Below are 20192 nucleotides of genomic sequence, written 5' to 3'. Positions count from 1 at the left end.
GTTGAGCATCAAAATTTGCTGCAACTACCGGTACTCCGTAGGGTCGACTTGCCCGGGCCCGGATTGGGCAGGGCAGAAAAAAGCTCGTGGGGCCCCGCCTTCCACTTTGACTTGTCCAGGACGTGACCATCCGGGTTCTCGCATGCTCACCACCGACCAGGATATGGGCAATAACCATCCTGCTTGTTTTGCCCGGCCAGCCCACACACGAGCGCAGGGACAAGAGGCACAAATGTGCAGTCCTCCCGTAAGAAACCATGCGACTCGTAGACCCTTGGGTTCTTCGTTCCCTTCTTCCCTCTTTCCTACAGTCGCCGTCGTTTCGGAGCATCAAAGCACCAGAGCATCTCCGCCTCCAGCGCACCGGCCATCTGACTTCTTCACCCTGCCATCCTTTCCTGGCTCTGGATGCCTCGCGTCCATAGCGACTTGGGTTGACTGCCATAATATTGGGTGCTTCTGGAGCCCTCTTTGCCCCGGACTTGCAGCTGCGGCTGCGGTTGCAGTTGCGGTTGCAGTTGCGGTTGCGGATGCGCCGCGGCTCGCCTTCAGCCGCCTCGTTTTCCTCATCACCACTCGTCATTCAAACACCAAAGTCTCACGTGTTCTGCTCGAGGATAAGCCTTGCAGGCAAGACCCCTCGCTCGCCCTGATCTGGAGCATCGACGCATCTGAAGCCAAATGGTAAACTTGTGCTTGGCATTGTCTCGTCTGGCCCCAACTCTACGACCTCCAATACCCAGGACCCCCGGCCTTGTTTCTGGCCCTACAAGTCTTTCCGGCTTCGAATACCTTGGCCCCTCCCTACTCTGGCTGTATCCTTTCCACTCTTCCGAATCCCTCCGGGGCGGCAGTGTCTCCATCTCTCTGCCGTAGTGTCGGGTTGTGGGTTTGTTCGTCCGCGGCTCTTGCGTTTTCGCCTTGCCGACACTCTACTGCCTTGGCTACTTATGTCAAGCCGGGTCGAGAGGAATGATGGACGGTCCGCACATGGCATTTGATGGCTTGACGGGCTCGGCAAACAACTCGTCCAGCGACGAACTGGCGAATATCCATCTCGATTTCGACACGCTCCTGTCCACCGAGCACGCGCTGAACCCAGGTCTTGGGCCATATGAGCCCTGCATCCACGATGACGCCTGTCTACACTTTACGCAACCTAGCAAAGCCCAGGCCAAGTCTCAAGGGAGCCTTGCGCAAACGCCGCCGGCGAGATCATCTCGGACTCTGGCCCGGAATCATCCCAGAATCAACCGTGCCGAACATGGCAGAGCAAAGAGCCAGGTGGACAGACCATGCAACCTGGACCACATTCAAGACTACTCGTGGGAAAACATGTTCAACGAGAATGCTCTGAATGCGTATAGCATGCAGACACATGGTGGTCTTGGCGTTTGCCAGGATGATGACTGTGTGTCCGTGTCTTGCAGTTCCGCCTGCGAGGGCAGCTGTCCCAGCCAGTGCGGCGAGACTAGCCATGCCGTTTGTTGCGATGATGACGCCTGTGCAAGCCCAAATCTTTGCGTCGACGAGCATTGCAAAGCAGCAAGCCAGCCTTGCACTGATGAAAATTGCGTCGTGGACTCATCTCTCAGCCAGCGACAACCGCATCATTCGCCTGCCATAAGCGATGGCGACAAGGCAGCGGCAGCTGCGCTGGCATCGTTTGGTGGCAATAACTTAGAAGCCGTTCAAAACGGCTTCGCTCAGCAGCCGCAGCACACTTCAACATCTAGAGATGGGCTCGTCAACTTCGAAAATCTGCCACATAGCTTGCCGTGTGGTAGTCTTTCCATGGACGCCATCTTCGCCAACATGAACGGTCATCCAAGCTTCCCAAATCAGCCACTTCAAATGGCTTTTGAGTACGCTCTGGCAAGCCATATAATGCAGCATCACGACCCGTCTCATGGGCTCGCGAATCATGGATCCTGCGTGGCCAACGACCCCAGTCAGTTGATCACAAGATGTACCTTGCCAAAGTTCACCCCCAGTGGCATGACCAGCACGGATCCATTTCTGCCTCAACTACAGCCTCACGAATGTGGCTTTCAAGTCCAGGACCCTAACGAATTCGCCCACCACATCTTCCAAGAGCATAGGCCCATGTTGATGACGCAGGCAAATCCATATGGGTTTCCTGACTCTTCCCACACCCATGGGCACTTGACCAGCCCAACTTCTCACCAACACCAGAGCATTAATGGCCCCTATTTTAACTATAATGCAGCAACTGCCTCGAAAGATTTCTCTCCATCCATGTCGCCATTGACAAGTCTGTCCATGGGGCCTTCGTTATCTGCAACTCCAGTGTCATTGCCGACGCCGTCTCCTCTGGACTACGAACAATCCCTTCCAGGCGTCACGTCTACTGCCGATGCTGCGAGTACATCGACCGAAACAGAGCCTCAGGCCATGACACAGGAAGACCAGCTTATGTGCCGGTGGCTGCTGAAATATGACGACCGTATTTGCGGGCAACGCTTTGAGAATGATGAGCAGTTACAAAGACACTGCAAGCATGACCACTTGAAGCAGTTGAAGAAGGTTAATGGTGGCTTCAGATGTGGCTGGGCCAACTGCACACGGAACACTTGCTTCACTCAACGGAGTAAAGTTGAGCGGCACTTGCAGGTCCATACTGGGTGTAAGTTGGAAATTCGCACGCCTTGTGCTCTGGCTTTATGGCTTGTGCCAAACTGACTAAATTCGAACCAGACAAACCCGTTCAATGTACCATTTGTGGAGCCGCCCTGTCAGCAAAACAGGCTCTCGACCAACACATGAGGATTCACACCGGAGAAACGCCATGGGTCTGCAAGTACCCCGGCTGTGACTGCGCCTTTAAGCAACAAAGTGCTCTTAGTAAGATCTTCTCTCTCGCCCAGTACTCATACTGCACAAAGCCGAATGCTGACCAGCTCGACAGCTATGCATGAGCGGACGCATACTGGTGACAAGCCCTTAGAATGCGAGATTTGCGGCAAGCGGTTCAGCGAGTCGTCAAACCTATCCAAGCACCGACGAACCCACAATGTCAAGGGTATGCACGAGTGCCAGCTCTGTGGCAAAGATTTTCACAGGCTTGATCAATTACGTCGTCATATGGGGACAACTCATAAGGACAGACCCGCCGAGGTTGACGCTCTCTTGAGCGAAGCCAAAGGCAAGATCAAGGCGAATAAGGTGTCCAAACTGAAGAAAGTCAAAGTCAAGGGTATGGACGGTAAGGCCAAGCCTGAACTATTACTAGATCTGGACGATGACGCCAATTCCATGGACATGATTGAAGAGCCCATACCAGTCGCTATTCAGCGATGATATGTCGTGACTTGAGTTTCGCTGGGTGGACTTGTGCATATGGGCGATGGACGACGACATTTCCCAAAAACCGAATTCGGTAAAGACACACGAGGAGGCATATATATGGCGTTATATTAGGATTGCTCAATTTCTGAAAGTCCACTTCCGCTTGTCGTGGAGATGTACACATGGCATGTACGAATATTTATTTGTTGTGGCTGCGAGACGGATGGGCGGGCTTTGTTGGATATTTGACGCCATCTACTAACTGCATTCCATGGTTTCGTGTGACCAAGAGACAGATAGGTGTACGCAGTGCATAACCAAATGCCTGGGACGCTCAGGATGGAGTGATCGTTTATGAAGATAGCGTTGCCGGTGCGATAACATGCATTTACGCCAGCGGCCTGGCCGAGATGAGGGCACATCTAGCATGGGACGAGATATTGCCTCTCAACAGTATGGATACTACATAGTTATGTCATGGTACTTGAACGACTGAACAAGGATTATGATGGTGACCTCGTTTTGAAATTTTTGTTGTTCTTTTCAGGGCTGCTGATTTAGCCTTGACAACCCAAATCATGGACGACGTTCCGTGAAGTTTGGTCTCACGTCTCGGAACGAGGTCCCAAAGCGGGGAATAAGTAACAAACGTCGGACTGAAGAAAATGGTTCCATGATCCCCTCCTTTGCTTGTTTGAGCCATGCGATGCAGTTTTTTGTCAGAAGCCGTTTCGTTCTCCTCATGAAGACAAAAGGACGCCACGCCTCTAAACTCGGATAAAAAGATTCCCATATCTACCCATAACAGTTGTTTCCCGTCTGATCCCATCAAACGCCCAGCGTGCTATCGAGCAGTTTAAGCCTAGGCATGCAATTAGTACACCATGCATTGTTACATACACACATGCAGCGCGGACTGAGGGCCGTACCTTGATAGCAAACTTGCGCTGCGGAAAGTGAGTGTTGCGCTTCTTGGTCTTCTCCAAGGCGCGGGCCTTGTCCTCGGGTGACAGCCGGCGGCGGATGGCACGGGTCTGCTTGGGACGGAGGTCGAGAGGGGCGTACTTCTTGTTCTTGTAGAAGAGTCGGAGCTGCGAGCGCTGCTTGGCGTTGATGACGGTCAGGACGCGGGCGATTGACTTTCGCAGATCGTGGCTATTCGTCATGATTAGCATATTGGGATCCCCGTGCGGCCCCCCCTCCCCTTTCCGTTGCTTCTCCTTGCCACGTTCAGCGCAATTTTTTATTCTATATTTAGATCCTTGCTTCTTGCTTCTTGCTTCTCGCGGGAGTGGCGGTTGCGTGTGCTCACTCACATCTTGTTCAGCTTGCTGCCGGACGAGGCGATCTTCTGGATGCGCAGCTGGCCCAGCTCCGTCTTGAGCTCGCCGAGCTGCTTCATCAAATCGTCCTTACTCTTGTCCCAGAGCTGGACGGTCTTGACCTTGCCCGACGACTAGAGAGAATCCTGACATCAGCATTTTGGAGTTGCCCGCGCGTGTTGTCGGCTTTTAAAATTGAATCATTTCTCTGCCGTGGGACGGGGCAACGTGGTTCCCCGCGACAGCATTCGGTGACGAGGACTGAGGGCCGAGGAGTGGGTTTTTTTTTTAAATGACTGAATGAATGAATGATTGATTGGCGAGCGACTTTCGGTGTTGTTATGGGACAATGATACTTGGTCCCGTCATTTGTATGGTGATTTCGAGATTTCGATAATCGAAAGGGCGTGCGTTGCAGCCTCGTCACGGGAATTGAATGCTGCCGTGGGGAATCACGCCGTCTTGACGACGAGGGGCAGAAGTGTTGGACTCACCATCTTGATAAGTCTTCGATGGGTGGTGTGCGAAGTGTGTCGACGGAGTGTGTGAGTTGGAAGTCAGCCTCGACCGTGACCGTGCTTGTGCTTGTGCTTTGTCACGATGGTTGTCCACGTTTTGCCGAGACGGTGAAAAATATTGCCCTAGGGTTTGCGTGCGGATGTGTGCGTTGGCCAGAGCAAACGGAGAATTTTCATTGGCTGTGGCCATGGGGAGCAAATTGTGGAGAACTAGGTGCCATTGAAGGCACGGGACCCCTCACGTGCCCTGGAGGCAGACGCAGGGGGCGGGCGGTGAAGATGCGCGGATTCTGCCGCTCCTTCCAGCGGCGGGTCCGGTAACTTTTGTTGTTCCTCAGTGCTCACACGCTTCGAGAGGTCCGTATCCGCCCGCACTCCGACCGACGACCCGACGACCGACGACCGACGACCACATCGTCGCCAACTAAACCCATCACAACATGGCCGCGGCATCAGCGAGCGCGGGCTGGGCGCAGCTACGGCAGCAAGCGAGGTCGTTGGAGACCCAGGTATGCTCGAGGCCGGGCGCCATGCGTCGTTCTCTCGTGGCGGACTGCAAACGGACCGACGCCCCAAGCTAACCAACCCGCTACAGACGGAGAACTTGTTCCATACGTATTCGCAGTTCTCGTCGGCCGCCAACATCCCCCCCAAGCCGTCCGGGGAGGAGCGCAGCACGGAAGCCAAGATTGAGGAATTGCTAGACAAGGCAAGTCTCGATGCAGCCAGCCCCGTTTGGATCATCTAACGTCCCCGGCCCAGCGCGACTCGACAATCTCCCAACTAGCGCGGCTTCTCGACTCGGAAACCACGCTCACTTCATCGGCCCTCAAGCAGAACAACCTGTCGCTGCTCCGCGAGAAGCTGGCTGCTCACAGACGCGACCTCGACCGACTGCGCGGCGCGCTCCGGCAGGCCCGTGACCGAGCCAACCTCCTCACAAATGTCCAGTCTGACATTGACAACTTTCGCGCCAACAACCCCGAGACCGCCGAGGCGGAGTACATGCTCGAGGAGCGGAGCCGCATCGACAACAGCCACAGCATGGCGGACAGTGTGCTGAGCCAGGCGTACGCCGTGCGGGAGAACTTTCTCCTGCAGCGCGAGTCGCTGGCCAATATCAACCGGCGAATCACCATGGCTGCGAGCAAAGTGCCTGGCATCAACGGGCTGATCACCAGGATATCGGCAAGGAGGAGGAGGGATGGCATCATCATGGGGAGCTTCATTGCGTTCTGCTTTCTGCTCTTCTTTTGGTTCTCATGATTTGCAAAGTGGACTGATAAAGGAAATGCACGCTGCGAAAGAGGTTGCAGTTTGGGACGGTCGGTTTTTTTTTTTATCATCATCCGCATGTTGGGCCGGCGTTTTCATGGATATCGGGTATCAGCGGTTGGTTTATCTACTCGTCTAGTGTAGAGTACAGAGTGGCTCGGGCACACCAAATGCCACATGATGTTGTTGTACACCAAAAGTCCTATGGCCTGACGGACATTGTCCTGCAATGTACCGGGGCTTCTTCGGGAGTCATGTCTAGGCGCTCTGCTTCAAAAGATGAGGTCTTCCAGGGAGTTGTTCCCTCGCTGCGGCGGGCCGGGCCGCGTCCCTCTTGACTTCCTCGACTAGCCGAGCAAGGCCCTTTGCCAGACTTGCGTTCTCGTAGGGACGGCTGGGACCGCTTCCGGCCCAGCGGATGCGACAGTGGTGATCGACCAGGTAGGTGTAGCCCACTTTGCTGTTCAGGAGGCCAATCGACTCCCTTATGTCGTCCGTGATGCCTCGCTGGACGAGGAAATACTTGTCCCAGTCCCTCTCGGCGAATCTCCTTCTCAACGAGCCGCGAAACAGCTTGACCAGCCAGGCCTTGCCCCTGTTATCTTCGTAGTTGATGCTGACCACTTGCGCAACATCAGCATTCTTGTCGAGGGCCTCGTGTAGCGCCGGGTTCGACTCTCTGGACACAAAGGTGGCGACCTGCTGCTCCGCCCACTGGCTGCTGTAGATGGAAACGACGGATGCTTTACCCGTCAGCAGCGGCGTGGTGTCGCGGGGCGCCTTGTCGGACTTGACGAGCGTCTCGCCGTACAGGTTGGGGAAGAAGAGAGATAGCTCGGCCTTGAAGAGTCGGGGTGGCGCGAGGAAGGATTTGCCTTGGTGGAACTGGAGATTGCCCCAGTCGCGGAAGTACGGTCTCGACAGCTTGGCCGTTCTGGAGGGAAACGGGGGGAGCAGAAAAGACGTGAGGGTCAGAATATTCGGTCGCGAGAGTGACGTTTAGCGCAGGACTAGGGCGACATACAATTCATTCCGCCTTGCCATGTGTTTCTCGTAGTCTCCAAAGTCCGCCTTTCGTTGTTTCAGGGACCGGGTGTCGATGCCCGTGTTCTCGCCGGGACGGGGGGGCAGCGGCATACCGATGGGTCGAGGGAGCGGCTTGGGTGTGAAATTCTCGTCTGATCGCTTGCCGTAACTTCTCGGAGCTTCGATGGGAGCGCCTGGGATGTTGCTCTTGGGGTCCATGGAGGTTCCTGACGCGGGGGGTACTGTCCGAGCCTTCGGCGCAGAGACGGCGAAGCTGCGACGCCATTTGCAGGGAAGGCATGTCGCTGAGGGTGAGGAGAGCGGTTGCCGAGAGGCGAAGCTGGCGATGGCCAGTCCCAACCTGCGTGAGGACATGTCGCAGCGCCGGGAGGTTGTAGCGAGGACTGAGGGTGTTGGCGGAATCACGGCTGCCGCGAAGTCGCGCTGGTGATGTTCTTCTTTGGGGAAATAATAAATAATGCATAAGTGTCCACCCAAGTACCTGGACACGGAGTACCTAGGGGCAGGTCCCTGGGCACTTGGGCACTTTGGTAAGCTGGACATGTACATGGCACGAAGTACTGCCCCCGTCGTTGGCTTGCCACGAGTCCACAACACTCCCACCGTCCACGCCTCTCGCGAGAGTCTGCTTAGTCAGTCAACAAAGACTCGCCGCCGGGGCAGCGACAGCAGCAGCATGCTTTATTTTGATTCTGCTGACCGTCAACTTCGTTCCGTGGCATGCGCCGCAAACAGTCACTACCCGAGCATCCGTTCCCGCGTCCACTTGACGGCGTGGGAGCTGCCAGCCTGCGGCCAGACAGCCACGACCGCCGATCCGTCAAATTTCTCTGCTCGAAATCTCAGGGCGCGCTCACTGTCCTGCCCCCCAGGCTCGGCTCGGCTATTCGCGGCGGCCCAATCACCACCCACCCACCAGTGCCGACTGAAGCCATGTTATACTCGGCCTACGGAGTATTCCAATGACGACTCTACTCAACCGCCCTGTAGCTGCAGCCCTCGCAGTTTTCTCTTCAACGCCTGCCCGTCGTTTTCGTCATTGAAGCCCTCGATACTGTCGAGTTTGACGTCGATTTTTTTTTTCTTTCTTCTTTTTCCTTTTCTTTCCTTTTCTTTTCGTCGTCGCCCCTGGCCCAACCGCCTGCCAGACCAACATGTTTCTACAACGCGGATCGCGAATGCTGCGGTGGCAGCTCCAGACCTCCCAGGCCATGGGCGGATTGGCCAAGGGGAGGGGGATTTTGGCGGGGTCTACGATGCCGCGGTGGTTTACCGAATCAAGGAGATTATATGCCGTGAAGCCAGTGCTGCTGGCTGACATTGGCGAAGGTCGGTAGCCTTCCCCGGAGGGAACCCGTCTTTGTTGGCTGGCAACGAGGCAGCGGATGTAATTTTCCGACGCGCGGGACGTGGCTAACATCCTACTGTACAAAGGCATCGTCGAGTGTGAAGTCATCCAATGGTTCGTCGAACCCGGTGCTCGCGTCGAGGAGTTCTCGCCTCTGTGCGAGGTGCAGAGCGACAAGGCATCCGTTGAAATTACAAGCCGCTTCACCGGCACCGTAAAGAAGTTGTACTACGATCCGGGCGAGATGGCCAAGGTCGGCAAGCCCTTTGTCGACATTGACATTGAGGGAGACGCGGAGCCCGAGGCACCGGCACCAAGCCAGGGACAGCAATCGCCAGCCTCGACTTCAACGCCACCTACACCCTCGCCCTCAGAACCTCCCTCAAGGCAAGGCGGCGCTGGTGCTGGTGCGCCCGCAGCACCGTCAGGTCACGACGTCCCCGCGGCGCCGAAGCCCAAAGGCAAGATGGCCGCACTGGCGACACCCGCGGTGCGGCACCTCTCCAAGGAGCTCAACGTTGACATTATCGAAATCGATGGCACGGGCAAGGATGGCAGAGTCCTCAAGGAGGACATCTACAAGTTTGTCCAGAGCAGAGAAGAAGGCGGCGGCAGCGGCGCACAAAGCCTCTCTGCTCCCCTTCTGGCCCACACTCCTGGAGTTCAGACAGAAACCAGAACACCGCTCAGCCAAACGCAACAGATGATGTTTAAGAGCATGACGCGGTCTCTCAACATCCCACACTTTCTCTACGCCGACGAGATCGACTTCTCCGCCCTCGTCGCCCTCCGGGCCCGCCTCAACAAGGTGCTCGCCTCGTCGACGGTGCAGGACGGCCAGCCCGACAAGCTCTCGTACCTCCCCTTCATCATCAAAGCCGTCTCCATGGCGCTCTTCCAGTTCCCCATCCTCAACGCTCGGGTCGAGGCGGACTCGTCCGGCGCCAACGCCAAGCCGGCGCTCATCATGCGATCCCAGCACAACATCGGCGTGGCCATGGACACGCCACAGGGGTTGCTCGTGCCCGTAATCAAGGACGTCGGCTCGCGCAACATCATCTCCATAGCCGCCGAGCTCGTGCGGCTGCAGAAGCTCGCCCACCAAGGCAAGCTGACGCCTGCCGACATGTCCGGAGGCACAATCACCGTGTCCAACATTGGCAACATTGGCGGCACGTACCTGAGCCCCGTGATTGTGGAGAAGGAGGTGTCCATTTTGGGAATCGGCCGCATGAGGACCGTACCTGCGTTTGATGAGGACGACAATGTCGTCAAGAAGCACGTGTGCAATTTCAGCTGGAGCGCTGACCATAGAGTCGTGGATGGAGCTACCATGGCGAGAGCTGCCGAAGTGGTAAGAAGGGTGGTAGAGGAGCCGGATATCATGGTCATGCATCTGAGGTAGAAAAAAAGATGACCGGAGTAAGGACTTGCAAATAATACCAAGATGCCTGTTACCGTCGCAATTGGACAAACCGCCAAGCTTGCATGGACGGATTCGCTGTGGTTCCCTTGTGAGATGCACGTGTTTTGTTAACATGTAGTAACGGCTATTCGATGAGACACAGGATAAAAGCATATCAGCGCGTGTGACGTGCGATGTAGCGCCTTTGGCCAATCACGGGGCGCTAATCGAGGGTCGACCTTTGATAGCTCCCATGTGCTATGCCTCGTGATTGCCCGGCAGATATATGCACTCATATCTGGCTACTAGTCGATTCCCGAGCCTGCCAGACGAGCCATTGTGAACTTCGTGACGAGAGGAGTTGAGGTCCGACATACATAGTAGTTATGCTCCACGGCGAGGCGAGGGCCCACTTGAGTTGAAAACGGTGAACGCGCTTCAACTCACAGATGTACACCGCCAGTTCCTAGACTTGGGTAGATAGATTCGTGGCGCCTGTAGTTGTTAGCTACAGAGCCGTGGCGCTTTATGGTTGGAGCGGATGGATATTATTCCCGAGCGTACGTGTAGTCGTGTACCAAGATTTGTCAACCCAATATCGACAGGTGCACCAAGGACAGGATGAAAAGGACGCCCTCGTCCAGTGTCCCAAGTTGGCGAGCAACAAGGCAAAAGGCCAGCCGATGGCATGCCTCACCGACGGCGTCCGGGCTCTCTCTATGTACCCGTGCTCGTCGTCCCGCTCACGCTCCTTTTCTTTCGCAGGGCACCAAGCAATCCTGGCGGCAAGAGCACAGACGACGGCGTCTCCAATTAGCTGCTGTGAGTGAATTTGTGGCCAGATGGTCTTTGCGAGAACCGTGCCGTATGGTTGTGCCGAGAAGAAGCGAGATGCCATGTGGCTCGCGAAGCCCTGCATCATCCAGAAGGGCTCGGAACAGAGGAGGCACCGTCTGCATGGGACATGATACGCGTACACCCGTAATCTGCCCCCGAGTTCCGTTGCCAGTGACTCGGTTTTTACTGGGTATCACGGACGCACCCGTGTAGCGTGTAGCCGATAATATTCCAAGAAAGCTTTTTTGTTGTTGTTGTTGACTACCCACCGCTTCCAGCTCGTCATGTACGGAGTAGCTGTGGGGGAAACAAGGCTTGAAACCAGGGACTTTGGACCACGTGCAACCTGGGGGAGTGGTTACTTGGCGAGACCTCTGTCTAGTGCCGTGTAAAAGGAATATCCGATCTCTCATCCGGCCGGGGGTAAAAAAAAAAAGGACGCCACATGGGGTGCTCGCAACCCAACAGTGTGCTGCAGTCGGGAGCATTGGAGGTTGATATTTGGGAGCCTTGGAGAATTGGAGCCATCGGAGACCGCGCGCCAGAGCAATGCCAGAGCAATGCCAGGCCAGGCCAGTAGCGGAAGGTGCGGCTGGCCCGTTGCAGCATCTCCATGTCCATGGTCCATGACTTCCATGCCATGCCATCAATTACGGCGGCACCTGGGGGCCTCAGACTCCCGTGCAACCCCATTCGTCTGGGAAGCTTGCCTTGTCCATCGACGCCGTGTTGTTGTGATTGTCGTCGTCGTCGTCGTCGTGCTTCTTTCTCTTTCCCATCAGCCCAACATCCAACAATCGCTTACTCGCACGGCAGGCACATGATGTAGGCATCATCTCCGTTCCCCCCATCCTGCAGCTGCAGGGTGATTGGTGTGAGGCGATGGATGTGAATGGCAACAACAAAGCATTGTCCGTCTCCCCGTCACGCCCGTCACGCGCTCGTCTGGCCGCCTGCCAAGCAGCAGCAGCGCATCTGCATCAAGTCGACAGCCACGACGTGAGCCCGTGAGCCCGTGTCACGACTTCAATTGCCGCACATGGCAGCGCTGGGACCATTGCGCATTTTTTTCCATCACGGCCTGATGGGCTCATGCGATTCATGGCACCACCGTCCCCAACCCTGCATATTCGGAACACATGCGCATGCGCACGTCAGCTTTTGCATGCCCTTGGGCGAATGTCGACAGAAAAACACAGACACGCCAAGTCGGCCTAGTACGCACCACGTATGCAAGCCGTTGCTATCTCTCTCCGGTACGTCTCGGCCAAACCGTCTGCCCTTCAACCGAACACGGCACAAAAAGCATGCAAGAATCCGCCTTCAACCGCTTCTCAATTCGCTCCCATGACCGAAACCCTCGCGCCTGCATATTGCGCCTCACGACACAACCGTGGTTCGCCTGCGTCTTCCCTCTTTCCTCTTCCCATGCGTCCCGCTGCCCCGCGTTTTCCAGTCCCAGCTGTTGCCCGCTGTCCCCGACACCTTGGGTGTATATCCCAACCATATCCAGTCAAGCAAGCCGACAAACTGCGCCCTCTTCAGACTATCTGTCTTATCCGTATACATCTCTATTGCTTTAATCCTGTTTGCTGCCTCAACGATAAGCGGTACAACTATCGTCGATGCAGAGAGACGTGCGCGGAGGAGGAAGCCCGATGGCTCGGATCAAAGCGCCACACAACATTCAATCATAAATCACAACGCAAAAAAGATGCAACAACCATGTAAACCAAAAAAACACCTTGTGTCCAACCCCCAAACAACTTTGAAACGACACGTGGCCTACGTTAGAATAGCCCACGTCAGATCTGGTGCCATGACAATGCAGCAGGCACAGGGCATTGCATCCCTCTCAGGCCATGACAACAAAACATTGGTAGAATCGTGTCTTTCCATCACTCCTCGGCAGCCAGCATTGCCTTCACCTTCTGTAGGATGTCCTCCTTGACTTCCTCGACATCACGGCTAGCATCAATGGTAATGACGTCAACCTCATCCTCCAGAGGACGCTCCAGAATGTCAATTTGGCTTTTGACCATGTTGGCGCCCATGTAATGGCCCTTGCGCGCCGTGACGCGCTTCAAGAGCAGCTCCGCAGACGCGTGGAGGAAAATGATGTGGATGGTGAGTGAACGGTCCCAGTAGGCGGCCACGCGGATGACGTCTCTGTACTTGTACTTGAGAGCGGAACAAGCAACGACGACTCCTTCCGCTCCGTCGTGGATGCGACTGTTGGCTTGCTTCCGCAATTCGATAAGCCAATCCCACCTGTCGGCATCGGTAAGAGGGATGCCAGAGCTCATCTTGTCGATGTTGGACTGGGGGTGATACTGCGTGCGTCGTCAGTCAATCAGCACTCCCGGGGCAGCGCGCCTCTGCGAGTGTGCAACCACACACGGCCTCGTCTGCATGACTTACCTGGTCCCCCTCGATGTAGGGAATGTCGAGCGCATCGGCCAGATGCCCGGCCACCGTGGTCTTGCCGCATCCTGCAGGGCCAGTAACCAACCAGAGGTGGTGCCGCTGGCGAGGTTTTGTCGTGCTGCCGCCAGCAGCGGTTGCCGCGATGGGCTTGGCAGCGGCCGAAGGCAACGGCGCAGCCGCCCTCTGATCTTGTCCATTCGGCACCGCACTATCGTATGAAAGCATTCTGTACTGTACGATATGACGTATCGATTACACAGATGAAGTGAGTCGATTCACACATGTAGCCGTGACGTGGCTGTTCCGTCAAAGGTCGAAACAATCCGAGTAAGCGGTGTCGAGGAGAGCGTAGATGTAGGACCGACGGTTGGGGTTGCCGGAAGGGGTGGGCTTCTCGGGCGGTTATATATTCGACGCAAACCCTCAGGTTGTGGTGGGATAGATAAGATGAGCCAAGTATGTGAGTATCAACGCTGAGGGCGAACGGAAAGACCGACTGGAAAGAGCTGGCAAAGATGTAGCCGCGGTCTGAGGTGCTCGAGAATTCCCAAGAGAGAAAGAGAAATGACTACAGCCAAGGTCGGAGGGGAAGTCGGGGTGGGGATGATGGAAGAGGAGGAAAAGATGAACTAAGGGTTGAACTTGAAGCCGACGTGAACAACGGCCGGGAAGTTGACTGGTAGGTAGTTTAAGCCAGAGCGGCAAACAGGCTCAGGACGACCTCCCACTGCTCAGGGCGGCGCGACTTATTAAAGCAAACAGCCCTGGACCATCTAGAGAACAAGGGGAGCAGGGAAGGGGTGCGGAGGTCGTAGCGCCAGCTCACGATCAAGAAAGAAAATCGTGCTTCAAGGCGACAAGGCGAGCGGGAACGCGCGGGTCCTTTTCGTAAAATGTCAAGAGTCGAGGCTTGTCAACGAGAGCCAGACCATGACGGAATAGTAGCAGTGGCATGGAGTGCAAGGCGTCCAAACGGAGGGACGGAGTGGGGAAGAGGGGCGTGTCAATCAGCACAATCAATGTTCCAAGACTTCAAGTGCTTGTTTCTTTTCCATTCAGCCTCCCTCCCCATCCATCTCTCGCCCTCTCTCTCTGCCTCTACCTCTACCGACGAGTGACGACTGAGCGTGGACGTGCGACCCGATTCGAATACTGTTCGTTCAATCTTGTCTGGGTGAGCCATTCGCTCCGCTGCGTGGGCAGTCTTGGCCATTAGACACTCCGTACTCCGTACTGGGCTTATGTATCCATCCTTTCCTAGTGCACGACAGGGGCCAGCCAGTGCGTCGGGTCTTGCTTTTTCTTCATCATTGACAAGGATTGAAGAATCAGTCTGTCGTCTTGTAGCACTCCGCCGCGCTGACTGCGAATGTGGTTTGGCGTTGATGAGCCGTTGACCGGCACAGGTGACAGTATACCCTGAGCGAGCCCGCGCCAACGCATAGACCTGCATCATTCTCGTTATGCCTCTCAGCCTCGACGCTGTATTAATTAATACCCTGCCCCCTGCCCCTGCCGCTGATTGTTACGTTACCCAAGCACCACACTCCCTAAAGAGCACCTACCTAAGATGGTGAGGCACGAGGCACAGCGTCCGTACGACTGCTCCCATCTTCGTTGCTCGTGCTCCGCAAGCCGTTTGCTAGGTTCCACAACCCAGAGATCCCATCGACTGCTCCGCCGGCATGTCTGATGTCCGGCATGCAGTCTCGTCTCGAAGGGAATCCGTCTGCCGCCTTGAACTCTTAACATGAAGCCTGTGATGTATGTCGGTGTTAATTGATGTGATCAACACCCGGCCATCTGTCATATTCGGGGGCCGGGAAACCTAGGCTGGCTTCCACCATAGTACAGAGCATTAGAAGTCAAGACTACATACAACATGTCGTGACCGGCCTTTTGATGCGCAACTGGGACCGGACCCGCTACACCGGAAGCACTTCCGTCACTCCGGTATGTCGCAGCTGACCTCGGGTGTATTATTGAACATGACCAGCAGCCTTGCGTCATGGTCGTTGGCCTTTGGGCCGACCCTGGATTACGATGCACGAGCAAGATAATGTTGCTGACGACTGTGCAGCTCTGAAATTCGCAATCTGCTCTGCTTGGGGGACATCTGGAAGAGGTTGACCCTCACCATCCCAAACATAGTACGGAGTACTCTCTGTTCTTTATCTTGTGATCTTAACGAGGTGCTGTCAAGGATGCTAGTGACGATGTCCCAAATAAACACGGCAGTCTCCAAAAAGAAATGTGGCGCAATCGATCTTGAGGGCTGCCCCAAGCGGCAAATATACTGGGTTCGGTAACTCAGTGTCGTCGGCTATTGACCGACAACGCCTGGTGTTGGGCGACCAGATATGACTCTGGACTCCTCACGAGAAAATATCCGAATTGGCGGCTGGTTTTTGGTCACGGGGTTCTTACTATTTATAACAGTAACGGCAGAGGGATAGGCATACCTTGTAGAATTGAAAGAATCGAAAGAAGCTTGGGATAGCTGGAGTCGCAGCCCGTACCCGTTTTGACATTTGCAATCGGCAACCGATTATACTTGCAAACGCCGAAACTTGGGGTAGGGCCGTGGGGGAACCTTTCATCCCCAACATTTCAACTGTGACCGCGGCAACTCATGCGCCGGGGAATTGCGGACAGAGTACGGATACTGATTGTGCCGACGTAGGCTTGCGGGTATACATGCCCACCTCTGGTTCGTGCCCGCAAAGTTGCGATTAAAAGAGAGCGGGAAGAGCCGCCGCCCAGGTTGCTGGAGCTACCTTAACGCGCTTGCTCGATTTGCACAATGCTGGGAAAAAGAAGTAGAAATTTGATGGTGCTTTTTGTGGAAAAACACAGTATCGCAAGTATCAATGTGTAGCCTGGCGAGAGATCCTAAAGACTGTGTGGTAGCGACGTCAGATGCTCACTCAGTCCCCCACTCCGTTGACTGCGCCATGCCTGCTCCCAGACATTTTGAATATGGTCGTACATGCGTCTCTTTTAGACATTCTTCAAGAATTTAGCATGGCGTCATTATGCAGCACCGAGGCCGCGACGTCGAGTACTTCCTACCGTGTTTTGTCAGCAAAGTGATACGGCAACCGCGACAAATGTCTCGTATGCCTTCTGTCAAACAAAAAATCCCATGGAAAAGTACCTCGTTTGTAATGCGGATTAAACACCATGGACCTTGGCCCCTATACTTGATGAAATCTGCGTCCCTACATCATAGCACCATGGTGCGGGAGAAGCTACAGAAGTTTCTTGACCAGCCCAGTTTGACTATCAGCGATGCGGAAAGGAATTCCAAGACAGGTATTGAAACTGCAGTCGTTTGATTCACATGATGTGAGAAAGAACTCTGCCATTGAATGTTCAAGGAGTTATCAAGGGAGTTTACAATTGTTGGATGGGAAAATCATTGCACGCTGCCTGCCGCGTGGATGCGTTGACCGATGAGGCAGGAGCAAGCCACTCTTCTTCCTTCTTGAGCCCGCGTGCTTGCCTTCCTAACACAAATTGCGGGCCTCGAGTGCTGGTACATATAGCAAGTCAAATAAATAGAAAGGCAGTTAACCTAGAGCACAAGAGGCAGGTCGGCGTTCTGGGACACAGCCAGCCAGAGAACTGGCGCAGGGCGAGGCTTCAAGATTGCCTGCGCCAACCCTCCCCGGCGGGCCTTTAGGGGCTGCTCACCGCCCCAAAAGCCTGCTAGAAAACCCGTAGGGTAGCCCGCCGTGACCCGACAGCAGTCGCGCTCCATGCCAACAGAAGGAGCCACCCGGGCACGCCGGTGCCACAGGTGGCACTTGAGGTCACTTGTACAGCTTTTAACAAGTTGGCGTTGACCTCAACTTGTACTGCTTTAGAACGTAGGCCAATTGCGAGCCAGCAAACTCGCAACCTGCTTACTTCGTAAGTACCTAGGTAAGCTTCTGTCGAGGAGGGGAACTTTTGACATTAGAAGCAAGCTTGGTACTTATTGTACCGAGTACATACGCACCTTTTCCTTTACAAGGTGTCACGCTACGTGCGTCTGCCGTCTCCGACTCCCTCATGTCCCTCGCATCGCTTCTGCGAAGGCTTTCCTCTCCGAGACCAGCCGTTTCTAGGATCTCCATATCTTGTCGACGGCCGCCTCCTCTACGTTGCGCTACGCCTCTCCGCCGAGACTCGTTTTCGTCATCGTCCTTTTCTCTGCGATTCTCGTCCAGCATGGCTTCTGCGGACCTGAAGCACTTCCTTGCCGATCAGCCTCCGTCGGTGGTGAGCCTGGAAATCGAGCAGCATTTTGATGCCCTGAATGATAAGCAGAAGCGTTATGCTCATTTCATTAGCAAGTATGTGCGCACCCCAGCGTAATTGACCAGTTCGCTGACTTTTATGAACCTACACAGAGCCTGCTTTGCTGGTACTAGGATCGTCCTTCGGCAAATTTCCCCCGAGTCTGAGCCCATTTACGATCTCATCCTGACCTTGCATAAGAGTTGCGATGGTGATTGGGATGCTCTGGCCAATAAGGCTGGCGTTGACGAGGCTGAAATTACCAGTTTCTTGGAGTATGCTGCCATGTTTCTCGGAAATAACGGAAATTACAAAAGCTTTGGTGATTCCAAGTTCCTTCCTCGGTGTAGCGACAAGACTGTTGCTGCCCTTGCTGCAACTTCTCCCGAGACGGCCAAGTTCTACGAGGCGACCAACGGTGGAATTTTCAGCCATGACAAGCCTGGCCTGCTGCATCTCGGGTTCATTGATGCTGGCCATATGACCACCTATTACCCTGATTCTCCCACCATTACCAAGGATGAGATCGAGAGTGTTTCCGCGTGGATGGAGAAGAAGGGTTTGCTACCCGAAAACAACAGACTTCGCAAGAATGCTGACGGCTCATTTGATATCCTTATTGCCTCCGTCGTCACGACCGTTCCTGCTGAAGGCGGAGACATTGGCAAAGACACCCAGTTCACGATCGAGGATGGCGCCTTGAAGGGCAAGACTATCAGACTTCTTTATGGCGACCATGCCGAAGAGATGAAGAACATCGCTGCCTACATCAAACAGGCAGCAGACAATGCCGACAACGATACGCAAAAAAGCATGCACATCAACTATCACAAATCTTTCGAAAGCGGTTCTCTTGAAGCCTACAAAGACGCCCAGAGAGATTGGATCAAGGACAAGGGTCCCATGGTGGAATGCAATATTGGCTTTGTAGAGACGTACCGTGACCCTGCCGGGGTACGTGGCGAGTGGGAGGGCTTCGCGTCCATGGTCAACCTAGAGCGCACCCGTGCCTTTGGAGAACTTGTCGCTGCTGCTCCCACTCTCATTCCTCTCCTCCCTTGGGGTAAGGACTTCGAAAAGGACAAATTCTTGTCTCCCGACTTTACGTCATTGGAGGTCATGACTTTTGCTGGATCTGGCATTCCCGCTGGTATCAATATCCCCAACTATGACGACATTCGACAGACTGAGGGTTTCAAAAATGTCTCGTTGGGCAACGTCTTGAGTGCCAAAGCGCCCGATGAGAAGATTCCTTTTATCCGTGATGAGGATTTGGAGATTTATAAGAAGTACCGTGACGCTTCCTTTGAAGTCCAGGTCGGTCTCCACGAGTTGACCGGTAAGTTATGCAAGAACTACACCGCTAGAGAGAAGTTCATGCTGACTCATTCGTCCTTCTAGGCCACGGATGCGGTAAACTCCTTCAGGAAACCTCACCTGGCGTATTCAACTTTGATAAGGAGAACCCCCCAATCAGCCCTGTGAACAAAAAGCCAATCACGACTTGGTATAAGCCTGGTCAAACCTGGGGTTCCGTTTTTGGCAGCGTAGCTGCCTCATATGAAGAGTGCAGAGCCGAGCTGGTTGCTATGCACCTTAGCTGCGAGTTTCCTGTTCTTCAAATATTCGGTTTTGGGGATGGTAGCTCAGACATGAATGGTGAAGCTGGCGATGTCTTGTATGCGTCGTATCTCTCTATGGCTCGCGCTGGTCTTGCAGCTACGGAGCTATGGGACCCAAAAAGCCAGAAATGGGGTCAGGCCCATAGTCAAGCTCGATTCTCGATTCTCAAGTGCTTCCTTGAGGCCGGCGACAACTTCTGCGCTCTACATTATACTAAGGACGACATGTCTGATTTAACCATCCGACTTGATCGATCCAAGATTCTCACAGCAGGCCGCGAAGCTGTGGCTGCTTATCTGCAAAAACTTCATGTTTACAAGTCTACCGCTGATGTCGAGACCGGTACCAGGTTCTACAATGAGATGACCAAGGTTGACCCCGATTTCTGGGGCACCAAGGTCCGTAATGTTGTCCTTGATAACAAGCAACCTCGTAAGGTGTTTGTTCAGGCTAACACGTTCTTGGACGAGGCTTCTGGCAAGGTTTCCATCAAGCATTACGATCCTAGTCTAGTTGGCATTATCGAGAGTTGGGTTGACAGGGATTTGTAATTTGACGCAAGATAGCACGGGGAGTTGGGACAAATTAGAAGATAAAGAATGTACAATACTGCATCCTGATGGTACATCGTAGACTAGAGTGCCAGAATGACATGAGGAAAAATTAGATGAAGGAATTGTAGAAGCCGGTCCTGCCTTCCATCTGGCTTCCACCGGAGAAGGGTTGTGTCTTTACGTGATTCGGGATGTGTAGATGGGAGTACATGTTGATTGCACATCATCACTGCAAAGACTGGT

At 54.5% G+C, this 20192-nt stretch overlaps 7 protein-coding genes across 7 annotated transcripts; 4 read left to right on the top strand and 3 right to left on the bottom strand.

Annotated features, from left to right (window-relative positions):
- Positions 1–990: 990 nt before the first annotated feature.
- Positions 991–3321, top strand: MAM_01827 (Zinc finger, C2H2-type/integrase, DNA-binding protein; the record flags this gene model as incomplete). Its single annotated transcript, XM_040820626.1, has 3 exons — positions 991–2647; positions 2719–2865; positions 2930–3321. 3 exons carry the CDS (start codon positions 991–993, stop codon positions 3319–3321), a joined length of 2196 nt encoding a protein of 731 aa, XP_040680969.1.
- An 844-nt stretch (positions 3322–4165) lies between these two features.
- MAM_01826 (60S ribosomal protein L35) lies at positions 4166–5128 on the bottom strand (the record flags this gene model as incomplete). The annotated part of the gene is made up of 4 exons (XM_040820625.1): positions 4166–4171; positions 4239–4464; positions 4626–4765; positions 5126–5128. The coding sequence occupies 4 exons, from the start codon at positions 5126–5128 to the stop codon at positions 4166–4168; spliced, it is 375 nt and encodes a 124-aa protein (XP_040680968.1).
- Positions 5129–5589: 461 nt separating this feature from the next.
- MAM_01825 (Golgi SNAP receptor complex, subunit 1) lies at positions 5590–6415 on the top strand (the record flags this gene model as incomplete). The annotated part of the gene is made up of 3 exons (XM_040820624.1): positions 5590–5658; positions 5745–5882; positions 5912–6415. 3 exons carry the CDS (start codon positions 5590–5592, stop codon positions 6413–6415), a joined length of 711 nt encoding a protein of 236 aa, XP_040680967.1.
- A 267-nt stretch (positions 6416–6682) lies between these two features.
- On the bottom strand, positions 6683–7669 carry MAM_01824 (ATPase assembly factor ATP10, mitochondria; the record flags this gene model as incomplete). The annotated part of the gene is made up of 2 exons (XM_040820623.1): positions 6683–7358; positions 7449–7669. The coding sequence occupies 2 exons, from the start codon at positions 7667–7669 to the stop codon at positions 6683–6685; spliced, it is 897 nt and encodes a 298-aa protein (XP_040680966.1).
- Positions 7670–8625: 956 nt separating this feature from the next.
- Positions 8626–10224, top strand: MAM_01823 (dihydrolipoamide branched chain transacylase; the record flags this gene model as incomplete). Its single annotated transcript, XM_040820622.1, has 2 exons — positions 8626–8800; positions 8906–10224. The coding sequence occupies 2 exons, from the start codon at positions 8626–8628 to the stop codon at positions 10222–10224; spliced, it is 1494 nt and encodes a 497-aa protein (XP_040680965.1).
- Positions 10225–12959: 2735 nt separating this feature from the next.
- MAM_01822 (glucokinase) lies at positions 12960–13713 on the bottom strand (the record flags this gene model as incomplete). The annotated part of the gene is made up of 2 exons (XM_040820621.1): positions 12960–13394; positions 13483–13713. The coding sequence occupies 2 exons, from the start codon at positions 13711–13713 to the stop codon at positions 12960–12962; spliced, it is 666 nt and encodes a 221-aa protein (XP_040680964.1).
- Positions 13714–17703: 3990 nt separating this feature from the next.
- Positions 17704–19946, top strand: MAM_01821 (Peptidase M49, dipeptidyl-peptidase III; the record flags this gene model as incomplete). The annotated part of the gene is made up of 3 exons (XM_040820620.1): positions 17704–17828; positions 17886–19111; positions 19174–19946. The coding sequence occupies 3 exons, from the start codon at positions 17704–17706 to the stop codon at positions 19944–19946; spliced, it is 2124 nt and encodes a 707-aa protein (XP_040680963.1).
- Positions 19947–20192: the final 246 nt, after the last annotated feature.

This window comes from Metarhizium album, assembly GCF_000804445.1.
Source record: "Metarhizium album ARSEF 1941 chromosome Unknown scaffold_3, whole genome shotgun sequence".
NCBI classification, from domain to species: Eukaryota; Fungi; Ascomycota; class Sordariomycetes; order Hypocreales; family Clavicipitaceae; genus Metarhizium; species Metarhizium album.
Note: the sequence above shows the minus strand (reverse complement) of the source record. Positions and strands in the feature narration are given on the sequence as shown.